This window comes from Schistocerca serialis, chromosome 5 (assembly GCF_023864345.2).
Source record: "Schistocerca serialis cubense isolate TAMUIC-IGC-003099 chromosome 5, iqSchSeri2.2, whole genome shotgun sequence".
NCBI classification, from domain to species: domain Eukaryota; kingdom Metazoa; phylum Arthropoda; class Insecta; order Orthoptera; family Acrididae; genus Schistocerca; species Schistocerca serialis.
This window is the reverse complement of record NC_064642.1, coordinates 182126190-182151948: the sequence shown is the minus strand read 5'-3', so window position 1 is coordinate 182151948 and position 25759 is coordinate 182126190. Positions and strand designations below refer to the sequence as shown.

The 25759-nt window shown below is 41.0% G+C and overlaps 1 protein-coding gene across 3 annotated transcripts in view; it reads left to right on the top strand.

Annotated features, from left to right (window-relative positions):
- Positions 1-25759, top strand: part of LOC126482310 (cAMP-specific 3',5'-cyclic phosphodiesterase 4A-like) — a 321740-nt gene that overhangs the window by 178993 nt on the left and 116988 nt on the right. For all 3 annotated transcript variants that reach the window (XM_050106346.1, XM_050106344.1, XM_050106347.1), the window contains one exon: positions 2672-3550. In XM_050106346.1, coding sequence (XP_049962303.1) covers positions 2672-3550 — 879 coding nt within the window. The remainder of the gene's footprint in view (positions 1-2671; positions 3551-25759) is intronic.

Genomic DNA, 25759 nt, shown 5'->3' with positions numbered 1-25759 from the left:
TCTGCTCTCTCACGATGTCTAATTACTACTGAGGTCGCTGATATGGAGTACCTGGTGTAGGTGGCAGTACAATGTACCTAATATGAAAAACGTATGTTTTTTGGGGGTGTCTGGATACACATATAATGTACATATTAACTTAATACATGATATCTGTTGTAGGCTTTATACTGTAAATTTCTTTCACATGTGTATAATAAGTTCTATTGAAAGACTCTGAATGTGATAATATTGCCATCCAGTTTATAAAGATCCCAACCATTGTATGTATCTTGCATTCATAAGATACAATGTGGTGTGAAGAAGATATACAGGGCGGAGAAAAATTGTGTCATGAAATTTTAACCCTGGATAGCTGATGCCAGTAGGAACCAAAATTACTAATGTTGTGTAGGTTGACAACACACCTTTTTTAAACTATGGGAACTTAGTGCCACGTGCTCCGAGTGGATGTGGAATTGCCCTGTTGCTGTTCGTCGGTTGACGGGCAGTGCTATGGTTGTCGGTTCACACATACAAACATCCCTCGCATTGTCACTACCCCAACGTGATACACACAAGTGTCGAATAGGTTTTGATGTTTGTCTCCACCTCACGTCAGAGGCATTCCCAGATAAGCTTTGCTTCAGAGCACACACATGTTGGTTGGTTGGTTGGTTGGTTGGTTGGTTTTTGGGGTTCAAGGAACCAGACTGCAAAGGTCATCGGTCTCTCACACACAGGTCACCTGTAATTTATTCATACAGTAAGTATGGCGGCACAGTATTTGTTTGAAGAACAATGAGATTTGGTTTTTATTTATGGACTAGCCGACTGTAATGTGCATGAAGCTGATGGTTGTATGAGGAGTGGTACCCAACAAGATGCCACCCCCACCCACAAACATTTAACAGCAATTCACCTGCGATGTGGCAAAACAGGATCATTAGCGGGTTATGAAAGTGATGCTGGGAGACCTTGAACATGATGGGATTCTGCATTTGAAGAGACTATTCTCAAGTGCTTTAAGGAAGCACCTACGACAAGTACTTGAGCAGTTGGATGACGTGGGGGTCACTCATTGGTTAATCTGGGGGGATTTGAGGGCTGACAGCCAGCATCCATTTAGTTTCCACCCTATCGAAGACCTAAAACCTTTGGTGGACTATGAACACAGGCTAGGGTTTCGCCAGTGGTTTCTGTGACGTGTTGCATGGGAGCCCGACTTCCCCGCCATTGTGTTGTTTACCGACGAGTGCACCTTCCATCGGGATTGCCTTTACAATACTCGAAACGTTCATTACTGCGCAAGGGGAAATACTCATGTCACTTATGTCCATGGACACCAGGAATGATTTTTGCTCAACATTTGGGCAGGCATTGTGGGTGCCCATCTGATTGGGCCAGCCATCTACCTCCTCCACTTACCAGCAATTTACCTTGACTTTTTGCAAGAAACTCTACGCGGCATGCTGGGAGATGTTCCCCTGGACATCTGGCTATGCATGTGGTTGCAGCATGATGGGGCACCTGCACATAACAGTCGTGCTGTGCGCATGTATTTAAATGAACTTTTTGATGGCCGGGTAATTGGCAGAGGCCCTCCTCGGACATGGCACCTGTGATCACCAGACCTCACACCACTGGACTTTTTCCTGTGGGGATTCTTCAAGGTTCCAGTTCACCCAAGTGGACATGAACCACCTAGAAATGAAGAGGAATTAATGGGTCACATTCAACATGCCACAAATCACGTCAGGGCAATGCCAGGAATCTTTGAAAGAGTTCGACAAAACACCATTTGACATTACCAAGCTTGTGGCATGTCAGAGGGTTGCCAGTTCGAGCACCTGCTATAAGTAAACAATGTCCTAGCTACAAAAAAGGCCCTTTTTAGTACTGACACAATTTGTACGGTTTTGTTCCCGTTATTCCTTATCATGAAACTACAATGGATGTGTCGGGACCCTGGCTGATTCACCCCCAGGGTGGAAGGCTAGCATCCTATCACTGAGCATGTCGGCCGCCTTGGATACATCGCAATCACCTGCAGGCAAAGCATTCATAGTCATGCGTTGTCCAGAGCATCCAGCAACAGTGCAGTCCCGTGGCCAATTGGAGCTCATGGTGTACCAAGTTTCCGTAGTTTAAAAATTGCGTGTTGCCGATCTACACAACATTTGTAAATTTGGCTCCTAATGGCTTCAGCTATCTAGGGTTAAAATTTCGTGACACACTTTTTCTCTACCCTGTATATACTAGGTCCTTTCACACTGATTGCCATATACCAGTTACAGTTATAGCATCATTAGGTGAGTGTTACTTCAAGTCCATAATTTAGCAACCTAAGTTATGGTCATACATGCGATGCAAGAAATAGCTTGGAAAAGAGATGGCGAAAGTAAAAAACTGTATTCTACACTACTGTCATTTTATAATAATACCACACAAGTCCAGGTATTTATGGTACCTGTTTAAAATGTTCTAATTTCATGCCTCTTTTAAAGCAAGAGGCATTCCAATGTACAAACTCTGTGAAGTTTTTAAAGTGTGACATGGTGGTGAGAATATCTTACCTTGCTCAGCTGTCACATTTCTGCTGCAGAGATGATTTGGCAGACATATACATCGCAGTATTTCATTGTCACATAGCAGAAGCATTTTGCTTATTGTATTTGTATTGTCTTTCCAGGAGGATGGAGCGGAACTCCTTCCACTGCCTGCAGTCATACCTGCAGCTGCTGACATGCAACTGTATGCAGCACCTGCTCGTCGGCGTCACTCTGTGCCACTCAGTGCTCCTCAGCCACCACCAGTATCACGGACCGTTATCCGCCGGGAAAGCCTCCCTCCCCCTCCTCCACCACGTAGCCCTCGAAGGAGAGGCTCCCCCCTACCACCTCCATCAGTTTCACCTCTTTCACCTGCTGTCAGCCCGCAACTGCTGGATGAGCCATCACTATCACCACCACTTTCATCTAGCAGTAGTAGTGGTGCAGGAGCAAATCAGCCACCCCCAGCAGACCACAGTGCTGAGAACTTGCTACCAGAACCGAGCATTGCTAGTATTACAACCAGCACTGAGGCTAGCCGACTGTCGTCTGTCCTTCGAGGTTCTGTGCCATCTTCCTCAGGAATGAGAGGTGCAACTGCTACGTTAACACGTCAGCAGACCTTTCCCCCTCTGCAACCTTATGTGAGGGCACGCTATTCATCTGCAGCATCAGCATCGGCAGCAGCAGAACTGTCAGAGGCCGCATCAGACTCCTCTGATCCACCAGCATCACCGCCACGACGTGCATCTCTCGCAGCACCACTTCGAGAACGCGCACATCAGCCACAACAGCACTGCAAACGTGAACAATCTGACTGTCCTAGTGTTGGTTCATTTTCTGGCTATAGTCACACAGATGGCAGTGCTCCAGCAAAGCTGCCAAAACTGAGTCCACCTCCACAGTCTCTGTCACCAACTGAGCCTGCATCTGACTCAAAAGGTGGCCTGTGGGAAAAGGAAAACGTTGATCCTGATGAAATATGTCGGTCTGCAGCTCTGCGAAGGAATGGTGCACAGGTATCTATTGGCCAAATTTTCACTTTTTCCGCTCTCTGATTTCTGACTCGCACCAATGTAAGTGACTCCTACACTCCTATACATGTAAATATTCTTCAGTAGTATTGTTACTAGATCTGAAATTTCTTCTGTCTTTACAGCATATTCCACTAGCACTGCATTAAGCTATTTCTCCATTATATTCAATTAGCTTCTGCTCCTCACGTGCATGAAACTGTATGCAAAAATTAATATACAGGATTTGTAGCTGATTTTTAAATTGTATAGACATGGAGGTTAAGTTCACACAAGATACTTGTTATTTATGGAATGGTACAGATCTTGACTACCAAGTAAACGTGGCTGCATGTTAGTGTTGTTCATGTGTTTTATTATTAAATTTTTTTTGTATGGGCTGGATTTCAGGGCATATCATTCACTCATCCACACATAAATGTTGTGTGTGTGTGTGTGTGTGTGTGTGTGTGTGTGTGTGTGTGTGTGTGTGTGAGAGAGAGAGAGAGAGAGAGAGAGAGAGAGAGAGAGAGAGTGAGAGAGAGAGAGAGAACAAAGACCTGTAACACATCCAGGTGTAAAAGATTCTTCTTATTGACTAGAGAATTTGTAAACCATGGCAATATGGCTCAACATCACTTATAGTAGTGTATATTGAGAATGACAAATTCAAATTTCATAAAAACTTATGTCCAGCAGAAACAGGACCAGATTAGCAAATTATGACCTTCTTGGCCTACCTAATGCATTGTACTGAGTCATCTTATTTACATAAGCAGCTTATGCATTTAACATTGGATAAGTCAGCATTGTACTACAGAAAGGATGAAATAATTATTGCTAAATATTGTGCCTACCACAACATGTCCAAAATAAGGAAGGTATTTATGAAGAGGAAACATAAAAATATTAGAAGTGACACTATATGGAAAAACAATACTGATAATTCATAAACACCCTATTGTTGAGAAGGAAGAATGTAATTGTAATAACAATGTGACAGTAATGAGTGGTCAAAGATAACAGGAGTGTTCATCCTATGCCACTGTGAATCCATTTATTCACCACATGAAATGTTTCATTAATGACAACTTTCATCAACAGTGGTTAGGTGAATGATTACACCATTCCCACAAATGTATGACCAACATTTGTAACATAGCAAAGAAATGCATGGGAAAGCTCATAATTAGTATTCGAGCAGGTTATGTTTTATGTATTTTTTGTCCATAACAAAAAGGTGCGATGTACTCAAAAAACAGTCATCTTAGCCCATACTGTTATTGCCAGGGGATAGCAAGTGTATGAAATATTTTAAAAATAGTAAAATTTTGTGTTTAAAAAAACTATATTCATATATTTAAGTTTCCTCCTTCACCCCTAACTCGGTTTCAACTTTCTTGTCTTTCACTGTAATGTAGATATTCATTCCAACAATTTGGAATATCTGGGTAAGTGCAAAGGAAAGAGTATGAAAAGCAAGAAAAGAGGTCTAAAATTGTTTGGGATAGCAGCTTACAGGATTGAATTATTCAATGCACTGGATTGTTTTTTGCTGAAAATAATTGGTCAAGAGACTTGCCCTATGTGATTGTGCATCTGAAAGGGTATAGACATCTATGGGTCTACCTAACAATATACCATCTCAAACACAAATGGTATCCTATCAGAAGACAGTCTTTCTATTTACGTTTAATGGATGAGAACTGGTTCCATAACTTACTTTACGGGTGTTGCCTTTTTGAAAGTGAAGACAGATACATCTATGAAGAGAAAAATGCTCCATTAATTATAAGCCTAGCTTAGATGTTGGTATTCCCTCACAGGTACACAATTCAAATGGAGAGGCACATACACGTAATTGTTTCACAGCTGAATGGAGCATTCTGTCTGAAATACGTAATGATGTCATCTATCAGTGACCTCTGTAAAGGCAAATCATAGCTCAGACAGGCTCACGATCCTATTCTTTTTTAGTGCATAACAATAAATCTTGGCTATTGCCAAGCATTATAGCCCTTTGAAAAGTTTGTGATTCCAATCTATTGCCAGATCCTTTCAGCAGCACAAGGATGGAACATTTGATCACCTGGTGATGCCTGTCTAAAATTGTGGAAAAACCAATCTGACAAGGGGGTCCTCACGTAGTTTATCTGGTTCTGCAATGTTGTTGGACTAATTGTGGTATGTCAGCTGCCTTATGTCACACTTTTTAACATCAGGTCAAATTCTACTCTCAAACACACATTTGTCTTCTGTGCTAGTGTAATGCAAATGCATGTTGTTGGTGAACATGTGATGATTTTGTGCAATACTGCTGTGGTAACAACGTATGTGTCTTTCATGTCAGTTGCATGTGCTTGTGGTTTATGATTTTCTCTCATTTATGGAAACCATTATGCAATAGGAACAATAAATAGAGTAGTATATTTTCCTTTTCCCTTATGGTGGAGGGAGAAGTCATTTTCAAGAGAGTGTTTGCTATAGAAATGTCTCTTAAAATTATGCATCAGGAAAATCACATATTCAGTATATTGCATGTACGTATATACGTATTCTAAAGACTAATGCCTTGTCGAGGCAACCACTCTCTTCTCTCACTGACAGTTTGTTTCGGCTCCATGTAATTGTCAAACCAGTCCTTCCATTTCATTCTTGTAATTTTCCACCATATACCCTTCTCAGTAGCCTTTCCAATTTATCTAGAGTCCAACTTTCATTTCCGTAGAACAGTGTACTCCATACAAACAGCTTTGTAAAGGATTTTTCTTAGTCATAAATGCCTGTTTTTGTGAATGCAGTCCTTCTCTTCACTTCCATTAAGCATCTGTGACTATACTATGGAGGTAACAAAATTGTTTCACAGGGTCAGTTCTGATGTCTTCAATTTTTATGTTGGTTTTATTGTCCCCCATATTTTTCTGCTCTACCATTAGTTTTGTTTTCTGTTTGTTTACTTTTAATTTCCATTCTTTAAGAGTTTCTGATAGGACTTGCAGCAATTGATTCATTTATTTTTTGGAGTGTGCAACTATTATAATGTCATCAGCAAATCTAATGCAATGTATCCTTTCACCAGTGGTTTTTATTCTCTTTATCTTCTCCTTATCTTGTCATTCATCTTAGGCTATTTTGGAATACCTCTTCACTTAGGCTATGGGAACTGATTAAAAAAAGTGTGATTGTTATCATATATGTAACTATTTAAATACAGTAACTATTTAAATACATTTATTTTCCGATTAATGTATCACCTATCAAGTAAGTTTTTAATGTAACATTGACATCCACTAAAAGGGTACTAGAAGGAACACTTATTTTTACTACAGTGTACAGAGCCTAGTGTTTTCTTATGAGGAGTAAAGCACAGAGCTTTAAAAACCTTTGAGAACACATTTGAAGAAAATAAATTCTGGGAGACAGCAGAGGTACCAATAAAATAGAAGCCGGGATCTTAAATTTTCCATTTAGAAGTTTGTTCATACTGGAAGATAGTATATTACCACTGCTTCTCTCCTCCACAAACTTATAATGGGTAATGTTGTTGACAGGAAGAAACTTAAATCTTCCTTCTTCCATACCCCAAGTAACCATGCTTGTGTAGTTTCAATAAAGCTCACAATCTGTAGCATTGCTCCTACACATGACTTTGGAGCTCTGATTTTGATTTGAGTGGAAGGGCTGCACCAGAGACTTAAGATTGTAGTTGCAACTTCTTCGATTTGCACCACAGGACTGTAAGCAATGGGATTTTCCCAGACAGACCACCAGACACACCAGAGACAGCATACTAGTGTAGCTGCCTTTGTGTGGAATGCATAAAGGATTTTTTAAAAGAAGTAACTCTATGTCAAGTTCAATCAGGATGCTCTAGGATACTTAAAACAGACCTCAAGAAATGCCCCTATAGATCAGACTGTCAAGATACCAGTGATAAATTGTAGAAGCTGTCTCAAAAAGTGCCCAGATTTCAAGCACCATTGAAAATATGTGGAGTCACATAATACTTAACATAGAGAGTTAGGAAAAATTGGAAAATATTATCAGTGAGATGTTTGGCGGAAACATAAGTATTTACCAAAAATACAGACTCCATGGGATGGGAGGTGACATAGTTGTAGCAGTAAATAAAAATCTTAAATTAACTGAGGTAGAAATAGTATCTGCTTCTGCAACAGTTTTGCCGTATTACTTAACAATGACAAATAGTATAACAGTTGTAGTTGGATGCTTCTGTCAGCCACTAGACTCAGCTCAAAAGGTAATGGACAACTGCAGAGAGAACCTCCATTCCTGGTATGTGTGTTTCCAAGTCCTGCTATAATGAAGGAGATTTTAATCATCAGTGATTGTGAAAATTATATCATCATAAGTTGCTGATGGGAAAGGGGAGAGAGAGAGAGAGAGAGAGAGAGAGAGAGAGAGAGAGAGAGAGAGAGAGAGAGAGACGAACTTTGTGCAAACATGTTTTCTCCAAAAATTACCTGTGACAGGTAAATTGAAACACACTCAGCTACCACATGGGCAGTGCATGAAGCTATCGATAACTACTACAGCAAAATATTACCACAGGACCTATCTCAAAATCACAGGAAATGTTGGTTATGTGTTAAGACTGTCAGTGGCACAAAAATCAATATCAAAAAATGTGCAGATGAGACAGGAGCTACAATAGGAAACAAAAGCTGAAGTACTGAATTTTGTCTTCAATGTTCCTTCACAAAGGAAATTAGAGCCAATGTTTGCATCATTTAGTGATCATGCTCCTCCTAAGGTACAGTAATCAAGTAACACTGATTAAAAGCAGTTGAAAGTACTAAAAATCAGTAAGACACCCCACGATATAATAATACAGACCCTGAAGGTTCATTGAGTAAGTTTGGACAAAATGGCTGATAATGACTATAATCATGTAATACGTCTATCTCTATCGAAAAGCAAGGGCAGAGTGGGTCTTTAACAGTTTCCTTTTTTTAGTAAGAAATTGTGAAACAGTTGAAACTTGATGGCGATAATAATAATGAATGCAAAGCACTCTTACTGTAACAATTTGCATCAGTTGCACATAACATAATATTCATTTGAGAGATTACACAGCTCACATGGATGAATAAAAGTGATAATTTTTTCTGCTTTTGACATGTGAATGAGGTGAGGTAGGAAGAAACTTTGATATATATATATATATATATGGTTATAATAGAGGGAAACATTCCACGTAGGAAATATATATCTAAAAACAAAGATGATGTGACTTACCAAATGAAAGTGCTGGCAGGTCGACAGACACACAAACAAACACAAACATACACCCAAAATTCAAGCTTTCGCAACAAACTGTTGCCTCATCAGGAAAGAGGGAATGAGAGGGAAAGACGAAAGGATGTGGGTTTTAAGGGAGAGGGTAAGGAATCATTCCAATCCCGGGAGCGGAAAGACTTACCTCAGGGGGAAAAAAGGACGGGTATACACTCGCACACACACACATATCCATCCACACATATACAGACACAAGCAGACATATTTAAAGACCTTAAATATGTCTGCTTGTGTCTGTATATGTGTGGATGGATATGTGTGTGTGTGCGAGTGTATACCCGTCCTTTTTTCCCCCTAAGGTAAGTCTTTCCGCTCCCGGGATTGGAATGATTCCTTACCCTCTCCCTTAAAACCCACATCCTTTCGTCTTTCCCTCTCATTCCCTCTTTCCTGATGAGGCAACAGTTTGTTGCGAAAGCTTGAATTTTGTGTGTATGTTTGTGTTTGTTTGTGTGTCTGTCGACCTGCCAGCACTTTCATTTGGTAAGTCACATCATCTTTGTTTTTATATATATATATATATATATATATATATATATATATATATATATAGGGAAACATTCCACGTGGGAAAAATATATTTAAAAACAAAGATGATGTGACTTACCATACAAAAGCGCTGGCAGATCGATAGAAACACAAACAAACACACACATACTCCACTTTCTTTTGTTATATTTATAAAGATATTTATTCAATTCGAAAAGAGAGAGACTGAATTGACAGTATGTACATGCCTTCAGGGTGCACATGTCTTACGTATAGTCGAAAACTAGATCGGACACAGATTAAGAGGAAACCAGCTTTTCCAAGGAGGGAAGGAGGTAAACATGAATGAATGAAAATACATAGAGAGAGAGAGAGAGAGAGAGAGAGAGAGAGAGAGAGAGAGAGAGGGGAGGAGTAGAAGTTCAAAGATGTGCCATCAGTACGCATTGTGCTGAAGATAGGTGACTGGAGTTACAGAGTGTGAAGTACAGGTAAAAAATAATAAAACAAGTGGAGAGAGATAAGACAAATAACCTGCAATAAATACAGGTAGTAAAAACAGGGATCTGAAGTGAGGAAGAAATATGTAAATAAATAATAAATAAAATATTTCTAACATGCTCCAGTTGGGGGATGGAGGTGAACTAGAGGGGGTATTAGTTGAGAGGAAATGTTGTAGAGCAAGCTCCTATATCTTGAGTTAAACCTTTGATGGGTGGATCCAAATAGCCCACTCAGGTCTCATGTTTTAGAGCATGCTCAGCAAATCGATGCAGAATGCTTCTGAGGTAAATATGTGACCTGATTACATTCTGCTAGTTTTATGGTAGTAGAAAGCCAAGCAGTAAATGTCACGTGTTAAATCACTTGAGAGATTTTTCTAGTGTTTCTACATTTAAATTGTAAGTGTTTCCATTTGTAGGTCTAGAAAAGGTATGTGGCTCCATGGGTAGTTTGCAAGAGGAGGAATCTTCCACTAAGGATAGCTGTCTGTGAATGTCGTACGGTTCGACAAGGATCTTGCAAAGTTTAGGAGGAGAATGGGATGTGTTTGGAGAGAGGAGGAAAATCCCTCAGTAAATTATTTCTCCAAATTTGTAACTTTTACGAGTCAAACATTTAAATGAGATCATACCTCCCTGATGGCCTCCCTACACCACCCACTGCTATCTTCTGTTGTTCTCCCAATCTTTGCATCCCTGTCAAACTCTGTGGCAGCCCAGGCCACCTTTCCTAGCTGAAGATTACTACATCTGCTTGTGCTGCCACCAACCACAATCTTTCCTAGTACTACCATCAACAAAATCTACAGCATTAGTGGGAGTATAACATGCAAATCTGCTTATGTGATTTACAAGCTGATGTGTGTTGACTGCATGTCTTTCTACACATAAATGTCTTATCACAAAATGGGAAGAACGAATGGACATGAACTGACTGACAGTAAAATCTGTTACTCAGTTGTTGAGCATACTCTTTGATTTCACACAAGACTTGGGCCATTTGAATTCTCCCACACAATATCTGTTGACCTCAAATCCAGAAGTGAGAACTTGCTCTTCTATATATCCTCTCATTGAAATATCCTTCCCAATTAATAACTTCCCCCCTATTACTTTTACTTCAGTAATTATTTGTTTTTATCCTCTCCATTTGTAATTTTCTTTTCTTCATTTCTCTCTACTACTTTCTCTTTCATATTTTTTTTATTGTGTTGGAACGGAAGCTATCCCTTTCCTGCCCCCTCCAGATTGCTGCTTCCATTCTGTGTGGTAGCCGCTACCAAAGCACAACTCACAACCCTTTCTCATAGCTTTACTTCTGCCCCTTTACTTCGTCTCCTACCTTCCCGACTTCACAGAAGCTCTTCTGTGAAACTTGCAAGACTAGCATTCCTGGCATTAGCCACAACCTGGGGGATGTTTCCAGAAAGAAATTTTCACCCTGCAGTGAAATGTACACTGATGCGAAACTTCCAGAGTTTGAGTGCCAGTCCTGCACACAGTTCTAATCTGCCAGGAAGCTTCAGTTTCCACTTTTAAGATATAAAGAAGCAGCCTAGCTTTTCAAAGCTGTGACTGTTCAGCTGTACAGGAAGTTGTGCAGTCTGAAGGTAGTGTTGTTTGTGTCATCTGTTCTCTGGGAATTTAATGCACTTTGGTTATAATGTGTACGTTTCAAAATGGTATTACATGATATGGTTTGAATCAAGCAAATTACATAGTTTAATATGACTTTTTGATAACAACATTCTTAATTAAATAATTTTTATGTACTGGTTACCTGATTTGATGCTACTATGAATTTCATGCAGTTGGGTCAGTTTATGTTTGTTGTCAGTTAAACTGAAATATTTCAAACAACTTCAGATGTACTTCAAGTCAGCTAAAACACATTTCCAATTCAGTTTTTCACAGTTACGATAATTAACATTCTGTTTGGTACATAGACAAAAGTATGTATACACTATTGGTAAATAATAATCTTGATTACATTTGAAAAACATCTTGGCAAGTGGTTATATACAGCATTCGCACCCCCCCCCCCCCCCCCTCCCCCCTTTTCTCTCCTGGGGCTAAGCACTGGTACACAGTACGAGCACCTTTTATCTTAAGTTCTAAAAACTGTCCAATTTATTTAAAGTGGAATGTACAGAGTGACAATTATTCAACTATATGAAATAAAATTGTCATAACTTCTGATTGGTTTGCGTTTGGACGTTCAAACTGCATGGTTGGCCATGGAGCATGACGGGAATTTGTAAGTGCATGTGTGGTTTGGCTTAACGATGAAGCCCACTTTCGATTGGATGGATTCATCAGTAGACAAAATTGGTGCATTTGGAAGACTGTGAATCCCCCCCCCCCCCCCCCCCCCCTCCCAATGGGTGACTGTTTGGTGTGCAATGTTCAGTCATGGAATAATCAGTGTGACATTCCTTGATGGTACGGTGACTACCGAATGGTATGTGAAGGTTTTGGAAGATGATTTCATCCCCATTATCCAAAGTGACTGCGATTTTGACAAGATGTGGTTCATGAAAGACATAGCTTGACCCTGTTGAAGCAGGAGAGTGTTTGATGTCCTGGAGGAGCACTTTGGAGACTGCGTTCTGGCTCTGGGGTACCCACAGGCCGCTACCATGGGCCTTGATTGGCTACCATGTTCTCTGGATCTGAACACATGCGACTCCTGTTTGTGGAGCTGTATTAAAGACAAGGTGTACAGCAATAACCCCAAAAGCATTGCTGAGATGAAAACAGCCATCCAGTAGGACAATGACAGCATCGATGTTCTGACCCTTCAGCAGGTCATGCAGAATTTCGCTATTCGTCTGCTCCTCATCATTGCCAATGATGGCAGCTACATCTAACATGTTGTAACCTAAATCCAAATATCTGTAGTGACGTTTACATGTTGAATAAAGTTTTTGCACACGCACCATGGTTTGTAACTAATTTACATTTTTTCATATAGTTCAGTAATTGTCACCCTGTATTATAAATACCCTGAGAGATGGCACTATCTTTGTAAATTAAATTTCCACTTTTATTTCTTATAAGATAACACCACACATTTTTGTGTCATATGTTGGTATCGGAAACAGAAGTTCTGCTCAGTTCACTTGTGTATCAGTATCTACATCCACACTCTGCAAGCCACCTGACGGTGTGTGGCGGAGGGTACCCTGAGTACCTTTATGGGTTCTCCCTTCTATTCCAGTCCCATATTGTTCGTGGAAAGGAGGATTGTCGGTATGCTTCTGTGTGGGCTCTAATCTCTCTGATTTTATCCTCATGGTCTCTTCGCGAGATATACGTCGGAGGGAGCAATATACTGCTTGACTCTTCGGTGAAGGTATGTTCTCGAAACCTTAACAAAAGCCCATACCGAGCTACTGAGCATCTCTCCTGCAGTGTCTTCCACTGGAGTTTATCTATCATCTTCGTAACGCTTTGGCGATTACTAAATGATCCTGTAACGAAGCGCGCTGCTCTCTGTTGGATCTTCTCTATCTCTTCTATCAACCCTATCTGGTACGGATCCCACACTGCTGAGCAGTATTCAAGCAGTGGCCAAACAAGCGTACTGTAACCTACTTCCTTTGTTTTCAGAATGCATATCCTTAGGATACTTCCAATGAATCTCAGTCTGGCATCTGCTTTACCGACGATCAACTTTATATGATCATTCCATTTTAAATCACTCCTAATGCGTATTCCCAGATAATTTATGGAATTAACTGCTTCCAGTTGCTGACCTGCTATTTTGTAGCTAAATGATAAGGGATCTATCTTTCTATGTATTCGCAGCACACTACACTTGTCTACATTGAGATTGAATTGCCATTCCCTGCACCATGCGTCTATTCGCTGCAGATCCTCCTGCATTTCAGTACAATTTTCCATTGTTAAAACCTCTCGATACACCACAGCATAATCTGTAAAAAGCCTCAGTGAACTTCCGATGTCATCCAGAAGGTCATTTATATATATTGTGAATAGCAACGGTCCTATGACACTCCCCTGCGGCACACCTGAAATCGCTCTTACTTCGGAAGACTTTTCTCCATTGAGAATGACATGCTGTGTTCTGTTATCTAGGAACTCTTCAATCCAATCACACAATTGGTCTGATAGTCCATATCCTCTTACTTTGTTCATTAAACAGCTGTGGGGAACTGTATTGAACGCCTTATGGAAGTCAAGAAACACGGCATCTACCTGTGAACCCATGTCTATGGTCCTCTGAGTCTCGTGGACGAATAGCGTGAGCTGGGTTTCACACGACGGTCTTTTCTGAAACCCATGCTGATTCCTACAGAGTAGATTTCTAGTCTCCGGAAAAGTCATTATACTCGAACATAATGTGTGTTCCAAAATTCTACAACTGGTCGACGTTAGAGATATAGGTCTATAGTTCTGCACATCTGTTCGACATCCCTTCTTGAAAACAGGGATGACCTGTGCCCTTTTCCAATCCTTTGGAACGCTACGCTCTTCTAGAGACCTACGGTACACCGCTGCAAGAATGGGGGCAACTTCCTTCGCGTACTCTGTGAAAAATCGAACTGGTATCCCATCAGGTCCAGTGGCCTTTTCTCTTTTGAGCGATTTTAATTGTTTCTCTATCCCTCTGTCGTCTATTTCGATATCTACCATTTTGTCATATGTGCAACAATCTAGAGAAGGAACTACAGTGCAGTCTTCCTCTGTGAAACAGCTTTGGAAAAAGACATTTAGTATTTCGGCCTTTAATCTGTCATCATCTGTTTCAGTACCATTTTGGTCACAAAGTGTCTGGACATTTTGTTTTGATCCACCTACCGCTTTGACATAAGACCAAAATTTCTTAGGATTTTCTGCCAAGTCAGTACATAGAACTTTACTTTCGAATTCATTGAACGCCTCTCGCATAGCCCTCCTCACACTACATTTCGCTTCGCGTAATTTTTGTTTGTCTGCAAGGCTTTGGCTATGTTTATGTTTGCTGTGAAGTTCCCTTTGCTGCCGCAGCAGTTTTCTAACTCGGTTGTTGTACCACGGTGGCTGCTTTCCATCTCTTACGATCTTGCTTGGCACATACTCATCTAATGCATATTGTACGATGGTTTTGAACTTTGTCCACTGATCCTCAACACTATCTGTACTTGAGACAAAACTTTTGTGTTGAGCCATCAGGTACTCTGTAATCTGCTTTTTGTCACTTTTGCTAAACAGAAAAAATCTTCCTACCTTTTTTAATATTTCTATTTACGGCTGAAATCATCGATGCAGTAACCACTTTATGATCGCTGATTCCCTGTTCTGCGTTAACTGTTTCAAATAGTTCAGGTCTGTTTGTCACCAGGAGGTCTAATATGTTATCGCCACGAGTCGGTTCTCAAGGTAGTTTTCAGATAAAGCACTTAAAAAAATTTCGCTGGATTCTTTGTCCCTGCCACCCGTTATGAACGTTTGAGTCTCCCAGTCTATATCTGGCAAATTAAAATCTCCACCCAAAACTATAACATGGTGGGGAAATCTACTCGAAATATTTTCCATATTATCCTTCAGGTGTTCAGCCACAACAGCTGCTGAGCCAGGGGGCCTATAGAGACATCCAATTACCATGTCTGAGCCTGCTTTAACAGTGACCTTCACCCAAATTATTTCACATTTTGGATCTCCGTCAATTTCCTTCGATACTATTGCACTTCTTATCGCTATAAACACACCTCCCCCTTCGCTGTCCAGTCTGTCTCTGCGGTATACATTCCAATCTGAGTTTAGGATTTCATTACTGTTTACATCTGGTTTCAGCCAACTTTCTGTCCCTAGTACTATATGGACGTTGTGACCATTTATTAATGAGAGCAGTTCTGGGACCTTTCTATAGACGCTCCTGCAGTTGGCTATTAGCATATTAATATTGTTATTCCCTGTTGCATTTTGCCTACTCCTACCTTGCCGCGTCTCAGGAGGCTTCTTGTCGTGCCTAGGGAGGGAATTTTCTAACCCCAATGTGCACTCCACACGTACTCCGCTGCCCTTGTAGCCGCTTCCCATGTGTAGTGCACGCCTGACCTATTCAGGGGGACCCTACATTTCTCCACCCAATAGCGGAGGTCGAGAAATTTGCACCCCAGATCTCTGCAGAATCATCTGAGCCTCTGGTTTAAGCCTTCCACTCGGCTCCAAACCAGAGGACCGTGATCGGTTCTGGGAACGATACTACAAATAGTTAGCTCTGATTCCACCCCGCGAGTGAGGCTTTCCGCCTTCACCAATTCCGCCAACCGCCTGTATGAACTGAGGATGACCTCTGAACCCAGACGGCAGGAGTCATTGGTGCTGACATGAGCAACAATTTGCAGTCGGGTGCACCCAGTGCTCTCTATCACCGCCGGCAGGGCCTCCTCCACATCTCGGATGAGACCCCCCGGCAAGCAGACAGAGTGAACACTGGCCTTCTTCCCCGACCTTTCCGCTATTTCCCTAAGGGGCTCCATCACCCGCCTAACGTTGGAGCTCCCAGTCACTAATAAACCCTTCCCCCCGTGTGCCTGCTTGGACCTTTCTGAAGGAGCGGCCACATGTCCACTCACAGGCAGAGTGGGCGATGCCACACGGCCAGCCTGCACATTTACCCTCCGCCTCGTGCGCCGCAAACGCCGCTGAACCTGCCACTCCCCTTGGGGAGAGGGTGGCCCAACCGCGCCCGGTACCCGCGAAGTTGTCTCGACAGCAGGGACAGTGGGTGAAGCATGTAACACCTGGGGGTGTACCATGCGACGCACCAGACTCCCCACTGCCGCTACACTCTGAGGCAGCAGCCTGAAGAAGGCTGGCCGTGGCCATCAACACGTTCAGCTGTTTGCGAACAGTGGCCAGCTCCTCCTGCATCCGTACACAGCAGTCACACATCCTATCCATCCTAAGAAATCAATTTACTGTAGAGAGTTAATCAACTTTTAACTAGACTGCTAATTCACTAATGGCAGCTGATTGTTGACTAAACTGTGGTTGCTAGCCACTTCTTGTACAAAACAATTAAAATAGCACTACCTGTCTCTGGACTGTATTGAAAACAAACACTAGCACTACTGGAACTATGGTTGACTAAAGGGACTCTCTCTGACTGTATTCAAAACAAATACGAAATCTATGGAACACTATTACTAGCACTCGACAATTAAAGCTTCCTAAAATCAAAAACACACGGAAGAAGAAGTGACAAGTAGGAAAAATACAGTTAATACTTAGATTAAGGTAGCTCGCTGCACAGCAGACATGAAGCGGACGGCAGTTACGATGACATTTCTTGTTGTTTAGTGTTTCCATTGTGATAATCAGATGCTTAGGAACTGTTCATGTCAGCTTCAACTCAGTCTAGCATAAATTAGTGCAATCATTCTTCAAAATAAGTAGTTTCTTTACACCAATTAGTAAGGCTGAAGAAGTACAGAATGTTGAATCTGCACACAAGCTAAATTCTGATTTTGACTAGCCTGAATGTTGGACACTATTGTAGAAAAATGACTTTTGCAAGAGAAACGAGTGTCTGTATGTCAAGAATAAAATTTGTATTGTAAATTGTACTGTGAAGTCAGAAGTCTAACCTTCAATACACAGATGAGAATGAAAATTTCAGTGGCCTGGCAAATTGAAAAATCATTCATTCTAGAGAGTTCTGGAAACAACAGTTAATGTCAGTGAGAAAAAAGTATGATCACAAGGAAAGAGTGGGGCACAAAGCATGCTAAAAAATAGCATCTGAAGGAAGAAATGAAACATTGTTTTTCTTAAATACTTTGTCTCATAATAAAGAAGTAATAGAAAATTTTTTCAAACCACATTTGAAGTTGTGAAGAAAACCTTATTGTTTAACAACTCCTAAGATGAAATAAATTTACAGAAACTTAATGGCATAGACATGGGATACATTCTCCATTCTACAAATGCTTCCGTTAACTTTGTGAGCCACATTACAAATTAAATCAGAAAACCATTTATACACAAATACAGTGCCAGCCAAGAACGTGACACACAAAGGTTTTAGATTCCAAGTATTGGCCAGAAAATTCTTGGAAGCATGATATTTGGTGAATCCAAAATAAGGAAATGAGCTAAAAAAGAAGGGGGCGTGGGGTGGGGGGAGGGTAAGGGGAGGGGGGGGGGGAGGGAGAGAGAGAGAGAGAGAGAGAGAGAGAGAGAGAGAGAGAGAGAGAGAGCAGTGGTTAGCCAATAAATGTATACTTATAAGCCAATAGAGTTGTTAGCCATTACTTGCCTTTAAGAGGCAAAATTCCAGTACTGCCGATACACTTTTAAGAGTGGAAAAAACTAATCCTGGCTTTAACAACTGTCGGTCTGTTCCTCACTAAGGAAAGAGGGCTACATCAGGATGTATAATTCAGATTGCAGGTCGAGAGGGACATAGCTATTTCTGTCCATGTCTGATGCAAAAGCATAAATTGTAAACACAGCAATAGTTTATTGTAAGCTGCACTCTAAATATATACCAATAGAGAAGCTCAGACTGTTCAGAAATAAAGCAAGGCCATTGTAATCACAGCAATATGATGACAGGCTGAGTACTTCATATAGCCTGTCACAATAGATTGATGACTGCCCAGCTGCCCTAGCTCCATCTGAGGCACACAGCCTTTATGACACACTGGTTCTGTCCCTTGTTGCCAGAGGTGGCAGTTGTAATAGTGAGGAGTAGCATCTCCGAGTAATTATCGATACCTACTGCAGGTGGAGATACTAAACCATCTCCGTTAACACAATTTTGTAGCAACTTTAAACTTTTTATTTGCAAACATACTTACTTTTATTTTAGAAAGGGTATCATTTTCCAGGTGGAATGTTACTAATATTTTAATAACAGTCCAAGTGGAAAGTATTGTCCTTTCTAAAATATTACAGGACTGTATGTGAGGGAAATTACAAATTATATGTTAATGTTTTCCTGGAGTTCCAAAAATTATGCCCAGCCCACCTCTTAATGAGCTATTGTTGATTTATAAATTTGTTCTCTGCTTCAGCTGCATGTATGTCAATCATTACTTATAATTGTGAATGACCAATTTCACCTGTCATTCATTACCAACATAAAAATAAATATAATAATATTGTTCCACACATGAGGAATTATATTTCTTAGCAGTTTGAAATTGCTTTTACATTATTTTTCCTCCAGTTTTAATAGTTTCTATTGTAGCAACATTATCTCCCAGAGACTTTCATTTCTTCATATCTGAAATGCTTTGTCCTTTGGTTTAATTTCCAAAAGTCATAATTACATAATTTCCCTGCCTTTTTGTCTCTTGAACTATACAAACAAGCAAAAAAATCTTGACATTCCTGAACACTTTTTGCCTGCTGTTAGTTCCTACACCATATTAACTAATACAATGTAGGAAAATTTCAGAGTTGCATAAGTTCAGTAGCTTACACTGCCTGTTGGAAAACTGAACAAATGTTTAGCATATAACATTCCTACATTTATTTTTTTCTCAAATGCAGATCACAGCGTATTACATCTTAAAGTGGGAAGATAAATACATTTGTGAACCATAGAATGTGTCAACTTCTAATAGATCAGTTAACCAATAAACTACTTCCCCATTTCTCAGTGTTTCTCATCACAGTCCACAGTTGCGTAAAGAGTAGGAAATACTTTCGTCAAATGTGGTATTTTTCAAACTGACTAAATGAGGAAAAGTACTGTTCATGCTCTCAGTTCACTGATGTTTCCCTTCAGATGGGAAGACAGCTGTACTATATTGGAGCAGTTCAATTACACCTTCAGTAGTTTTATTCGTAAAGAATGGGTCAAAATTTATTGAAATGGTGTATGTAATTTGTAGGGATATACAGTGGAGGAGAATCTTCATAAGTTTATTGTCTAGGAGTTTTATTTTTGAATCAGTAATTCACAGATGCTGCTATTGGAGCACAAAATGGGTGAATATGCTCCTTTTTAAAAGACTCTGTCTCAAATGTAGGGTACAAGCTGCCTCAACACCTTCAAAATTTTTCCCAAAAATTTTTGTGTGCTAACATATTCATGCTGTTTTTAATATACAACTTATCTCTCACTCCTGTTAAGCTCCCCTCACTGTAACTCGCTCACACCCACTACACCATCACTGCAAGTTGCTCTAACCCATCCACTCCCACTTACCCATTTAAAACTCATTCAGCCCATCTCGTTGTCATTATCTCTTTGTGTCTTTCTACCTGTTACTGTCTGCTGTCTCACAGCCATAGTCTCCTTTGTTTTGTCTTATTACTACCATATCCTCTCACTGTCAATTTCTCCCTCTTACTGTTTTGTCACTGTCAGCCATGTTCCATGTTCCACTGCCACTGTGTCCCTCACATTGACAGAGCGGGGTAGTGCAGTGGTTAGAACACTGCAACTCGCATTCAGGAGGACAATGGTTCAAACCTGCATCCAGCCATCCTGATTAAGATTTTCTGTGATTTCCCTAAATCACTTAAGGCAAATGCCAGGATGGTTCCTTAAAAGTGCACGGCCACTTTCCTTCTCCAGCCTTTCCTAATCTGAGCTTGTGCTATGTCTCTAATGATATCATTGTTGATGGTACGCTGAACACTAATATCTCTCTCTCTCTCTCTCTCTCTCTCTCTCTCTCTCTCTCTCTCTCTCTCTCTCTCTCCCCCTCCCCCCTCTCCCCCTCTCCCCCTCCCTCCCTCCCTCCCCTCTCCCTCACACTGATATTGTACCCTTTGCTCTTTCTATACCATAACTACTGTCTAATATTGTCCAGTATTTATTACTTTTCTGTCTCTTTCCCAGTCCCACTGTCTGTTTTTCTCTTGGCATAAAAAAATGTGAATTTTTGCTTGTCAAAACTTTTGGGAAATATTTTAAGGGCGCTCAGGAAGGTAGAATGAGGCAGCTTATCCCACTTCTCAGGCAGACACAAACAGGAGCATATTCGCTTTTGTCTGCTCTGATAAGAGCATTTTTCCATTGGCTTTCCTTACTACAAAAGGACACGCCACTCGTATGACAAGAACTTTATGGGTCAGTAAAATTTTGATAGTTTGCTTTTGTAAAATTGAAATAACACAAACCAAATTTTACACCTCAGACCAGATTTTACTTGCACAAAAATTGTGCATATACCTCAGTACTAAAACATTGTCAGCATTGTAGGCTTTACTAGATGAAGCTTATTGTCTGTCACTTACAACCACTTATCCTCCCACTGGCGCAAGACTATGGAGCTCAACAGTGAGGTTACAGGATGCAGGGCATGGCAAACTGAAACAGTTGAGGATCATGACATGCCCCCTTGGCTACAAGAGCTGCCCCTTTGTTCCCCACAATTCCCATGTGCCCTGGTACCCAGCAGAAAGATACTTCCTTTCCCAGTCATTGTAGTTGGAGGAGGGAATCCTGTATAGTCTGGACTACTTCATCTACTGGGTACAAATGTTTCAGAGAGTGAAGGACACTCAGAGAATAGGAACAGACAAGAAATTTAGCACTGGAGGAAGGTCTTATTTGCTCCAGTGCCCGCGAGATCGCATATAATTCTTCATCAAAGATAGTAAAGTCTTGAGGCAAAGGCAATCAGATCTTGAGGACACAATCTGGCAAAACAACAGAGTAACCAACAGAGTCCTCCCATTTCAACCCGTCCATAAGAACAGCTACATGGTTGTGGTGCTAAGATAAAATTTCAGAACATACCTGTACCCCCCCATGAACCATGGACCTTGCCGTTGGTGGGGAGGCTTGCATGCCTCAGCGATACAGATAGCCATACCGTAGGTGCAACCACAACGGAGGGGTATCTGTTGAGAAGCCAGACAAACGTGTGGTTCCTGAAGAGGGGCAGCAGCCTTTTCAGTAGTTGCAAGGGCAACAGTCTGGATGATTGACTGATCTGGCCTTTTAACAATAACCAAAACGGCCTTGCTGTGCTGGTGCTGCGAACGGCTGAAAGCAAGGGGAAACTACAGCCGTAATTTTTCCCGAGGGCATGCAGCTTTACTGTATGATTACATGATGATGGCGTCCTCTTGGGTAAAATATTCCGGAGGTAAAATAGTCCCCCATTCGGATCTCCGGGCGGGGACTACTCAAGAGGATGTCGTTATCAGGAGAAAGAAAACTGGTGTTCTACGGATCGGAGTGTGGAATGTCAGATCCCTTAATTGGGCAGGTAGGCTAGAAAATTTAAAAAGGGAAATGGATAGGTTGAAGTTAGATATAGTGGGAATTAGTGAAGTTCGGTGGCAGGAGGAACAAGACTTCTGGTCAGGTGACTACAGGGTTATAAACACAAAATCAAATAGGGGTAATGCAGGAGTAGGTTTAATAATGAATAGGAAAATAGGAATGCGGGTAAGCTACTACAAACAGCATAGTGAACGCATTATTGTGGCCAAGATAGATACGAAGCCCACACCTACTACAGTAGTACAAGTTTATATGCCAACTAGCTCTGCAGATGACGAAGAAATTGAAGAAATGTATGATGAAATAAAAGAAATTATTCAGATTGTGAAGGGAGACGAAAATTTAATAGTCATGGGTGACTGGAATTCGAGTGTAGGAAAAGGGAGAGAAGGAAACATAGTAGGTGAATATGGATTGGGGCTTAGAAATGAAAGAGGAAGCCGCCTGGTAGAATTTTGCACAGAGCACAACGTAATCATAACTAACACTTGGTTTAAGAATCATGAAAGAAGGTTGTATACATGGAAGAACCCTGGAGATACTAAAAGGTGTCAGATAGATTATCTAATGGTAAGACAGAGATTTAGGAACCAGGTTTTAAATTGTAAGACATTTCCAGGGGCAGATGTGGACTCTGACCACAATCTATTGGTTATGACCTGTAGATTAAAACTGAAGAAACTGCAAAGAGGTGGGAATTTAAGGAGATGGGACTTGGATAAACTGAAAGAACCAGAGGTTGTACAGAGTTTCAGGGAGAGCATAAGGGAACAATTGACAGTAATGGGGGAAAGAAATACAGTAGAAGAAGAATGGGTAGCTTTGAGGGACGAAGTAGCGAAGGCAGCAGAGGATCGAATAGGTAAAAAGACGAGGGCTAGTAGAAATCCTTGGGTAATGGAAGAAATATTGAATTTAATTGATGAAAGGAGAAAATATAAAAATGCAGTAAATGAAGCAGGCAAAAAGGAATACAAACGTCTCAAAAATGAGATCGACAGGAAGTGCAAAATGGCTAAGCAGGGATGGCTAGAGGACAAATGTAAGGATGTAGAGGCCTATCTCACTAGGGGTAAGATAGATACTGCCTACAGGAAAATTAAAGAGACCTTTGGAGATAAGAGAACGACTTGTATGAATATCAAGAGCTCAGATGGAAACCCAGTTCTAAGCAAAGAAGGGAAAGCAGAAAGGTGGAAGGAGTATATAGAGGGTCTATACAAGGTTGATGTACTTGAGGACAATATTATGGAAATGGAAGAGGATGTAGATGAAGATGAAATGGGAGATATGATACTGCGTGAAGAGTTTGACAGAGCACTGAAAGACCTGAGTCGAAACAAGGCCCCCGGAGTAGACAACATTCCATTGGAACTACTGACGGCCTTGGGAGAGCCAGTCCTGACAAAACTCTACCATCTGGTGAGCAAGATGTATGAAACAGGCGAAAAACGCTCAGACTTCAAGAAGAATATAATAATTCCAATCCCAAAGAAAGCAGGTGTTGACAGATGTGAAAATTACCGAACTATCAGTTTAATAAGTCACAGCTGCAAAATACTAACACGAATTCCTTACAGACGAATGGAAAAACTAGTGGAAGCCAACCTCGGGGAAGATCAGTTTGGATTCCGTAGAAACACTGGAACACGTGGGGCAATACTGACCTTACGACTTATCTTAGAAGAAAGATTAAGGAAAGGCAAACCTACGTTTCTAGCATTTGTAGACTTAGAGAAAGCTTTTGACAATGTTGACTGGAATACTCTCTTTCAAATTCTAAAGGTGGCAGGGGTAAAATGCAGGGAGCGAAAGGCTATTTACAATTTGTACAGAAACCAGATGGCAGTTATAAGAGTCGAGGGACATGAAAGGGAAGCAGTGGTTGGGAAGGGAGTAAGACAGGGTTGTAGCCTCTCCCCGATGTTGTTCAATCTGTATATTGAGCAAGCAGTAAAGGAAACAAAAGAAAAATTTGGCGTAGGTATTAAAATTCAGGGAGAAGAAATAAAAACTTTGAGGTTCGCCGATGACATTGTAATTCTGTCAGAGACAGCAAAGGACTTGGAAGAGCAGTTGAATGGAATGGACAGTGTCTTGAAAGGAGGATATAAGATGAACATCAACAAAAGCAAAACAAGGATAATGGAATGTAGTCTAATTAAGTCGGGTGATGCTGAGGGAATTAGATTAGGAAATGAGGCACTTAAAGTAGTAAAGGAGTTTTGCTATTTAGGGAGCAAAATAACTGATGGTGGTCGAAGTAGAGAGGATATAAAATGTAGGCTGGCAATGGCAAGGAAAGCGTTTCTGAAGAAGAGAAATTCGTTAACATCCAGTATTGATTTAAGTGTCATGAAGTCATTTCTGAAAGTATTTGTATGGAGTGTAGCCATGTATGGAAGTGAAACATGGACGATAAATAGTTTGGACAAGAAGAGAATAGAAGCTTTCGAAATGTGGTGCTACAGAAGAATGCTGAAGATTAGATGGGTAGATCACATAACTAATGAAGAAGTATTGAATAGGATTGGGGAGAAGAGGAGTTTGTGGCACAATTTGACCAGAAGAAGGGATCGGTTGGTAGGACATGTTCTGAGGCATCAAGGGATCACCAATTTAGTATTGGAGGGCAGCGTGGAGGGTAAAAATCATAGAGGGAGACCAAGAGATGAATACACTAAGCAGATTCAGAAGGATGTAGGTTGCAGTAGGTACTGGGAGATGAAAAAGCTTGCACAGGATAGAGTAGCATGGAGAGCTGCATCAAACCAGTCTCAGGACTGAAGACCACAACAACAACAACAACATACCTGTACTAAAAAAGGATCAGGAGTGCAATCTCTCTTGTACTCAATCAAATCTAAAATTACTCTGGGCCTCTCCAGTAACCAGGGCAGCAGATGTTTAGCCTGGATTTGGGGTCGTACATACTGAGTACTGAGTGTCACTAACACATGTTGCACGCAAATTCCAAACAGCATTATGGCTCATGGACAGTTGGAGCAAAGACATTCCAGAGTCAGACGAGCAACAGTTTGGTGTGCAGGTGAGTTCAGAGCTGCAAGGAACTTAAATGCCTGATGCACCATGAGTAGCTGCTGCTGGTTGATAAGTGGTTGTTCACTTCCTCAGCACAGAGGCTGGGTATCGGACTGGTCCTATAAGCACTCATGGCCAACCAAATACCTTTATGGTGGATAGCATCAGTGATCCTCAAATAAGACGACCTCATCAACCCATACATCATGCACCCACAATCCAGCCGTGAATGCAAAAAAGCCCTGTAAAACTGGAAGAGATGTGCCATGTCCACTCCCCAAGACCTGTGGCTAACGTGCTTTATGGTGTTCAATGCCTTGAGAGATCTGGCTTTCCGGTCTCTCAGTGTTGCAACCACAACAATTTTGAGTCCAAAATGAGGCACAGAAACCTCACTGTGTCTCTAAAATGTAGGCTGGTGTCCCTCATATGCAAGTCAGTTAAATTAAAAATATGATGAGAATGATTAAAACACACACGCACGCACACACACACACACACACACACACACACACACACACACACACACACACACACAATTATCTGCAGAAAACTGAAAACCTGTCTTTGCAGCTTGCTCTTCTAACCTCCATACTGTAACTTGCAACTTACGAGTTGCTGTTGCAACACTGCGGGAGGAACAGAAAACTGCAAAAT